Source organism: Suricata suricatta, chromosome 11 (genome assembly GCF_006229205.1).
Source record: "Suricata suricatta isolate VVHF042 chromosome 11, meerkat_22Aug2017_6uvM2_HiC, whole genome shotgun sequence".
NCBI classification, from domain to species: domain Eukaryota; kingdom Metazoa; phylum Chordata; class Mammalia; order Carnivora; family Herpestidae; genus Suricata; species Suricata suricatta.
This window is the reverse complement of record NC_043710.1, coordinates 89727957-89728843: the sequence shown is the minus strand read 5'-3', so window position 1 is coordinate 89728843 and position 887 is coordinate 89727957. Positions and strand designations below refer to the sequence as shown.

Genomic DNA, 887 nt, shown 5'->3' with positions numbered 1-887 from the left:
ATGAGAGCTTTAGTAGTGTTTGTCCTTTCTGTGTCTACATCTCCGAGCTCTAATTTCAACCTGCTGTGACTGATAAAATGAATCATACTTGCCCATATTAGAAATAGCCCAGAGACAAAAGTAGTATAAAAGTTATTTTAAATATCAGTGCATAGTTTCTATTTAGAAAATGTACTAGTTATTTATGTAAACTTGTACAAGGAAATGGAAATACAGAAGGAAAAATAAGACAAGACCAGCTGTTAGGAAACTGCTAAGCAAATCTATTAAATCAAACAAAACATAATTTCGAGAAACAACATGCTTATGAAAAAACACCAATAATTATAAAATAAAAAAATTGAACTTCTTTCTATTGTTACCACTTCCAATTAGAACATGCTTCTCCTTTGGATTTTAATCAAGACTTTCCTCAGTGCAATTCTGACATCCTTGTTCCTCAAACTGTAGATCAGGGGATTGAGCATGGGCACCACATTAGTATAGAAAACTGAAGAAATTTTCCCAAGGTCCATAGACCCAGGAGAAGAACATTTAAGATACATGAATGCTGCTGACCCAAAGAAAAGACAAATAGCAATGATGTGAGAGCTGCAGGTACTGAAGGCTTTTGATCTTCCTTGAGCAGATTTGATATGAAGAATACTAGCGAGGATAAAGACATAAGAAATTAGGATGGTAAAGCTGGGTACTGTGATGTTAATTCCCACGACTATCAGAACTACGACCTCATTGACATAGGTGCTGCTGCAAGAGAGTTGGAGGAGACGAAGAATGTCACACAGGTAATGGTTGATGACGTTAACACTGCAGAAGGTTAGTCTGAGCATGCACCCCGTGTGGGCGGAGGCGCCCCCAAACCCCATCGTATATGCAGCAATAGCTAG

General features: G+C 37.9%; 1 protein-coding gene across 1 annotated transcript in view; it reads right to left on the bottom strand.

Annotated features, from left to right (window-relative positions):
- Positions 1–371: 371 nt before the first annotated feature.
- LOC115272647 (olfactory receptor 8B3-like) overlaps positions 372–887 on the bottom strand; it is an 8198-nt gene continuing 7682 nt past the window's right edge. Inside the window, exon 3 of the mRNA XM_029915659.1 lies at positions 372–802. Within this exon, the coding sequence (XP_029771519.1) occupies positions 372–802 (431 nt within the window). The remainder of the gene's footprint in view (positions 803–887) is intronic.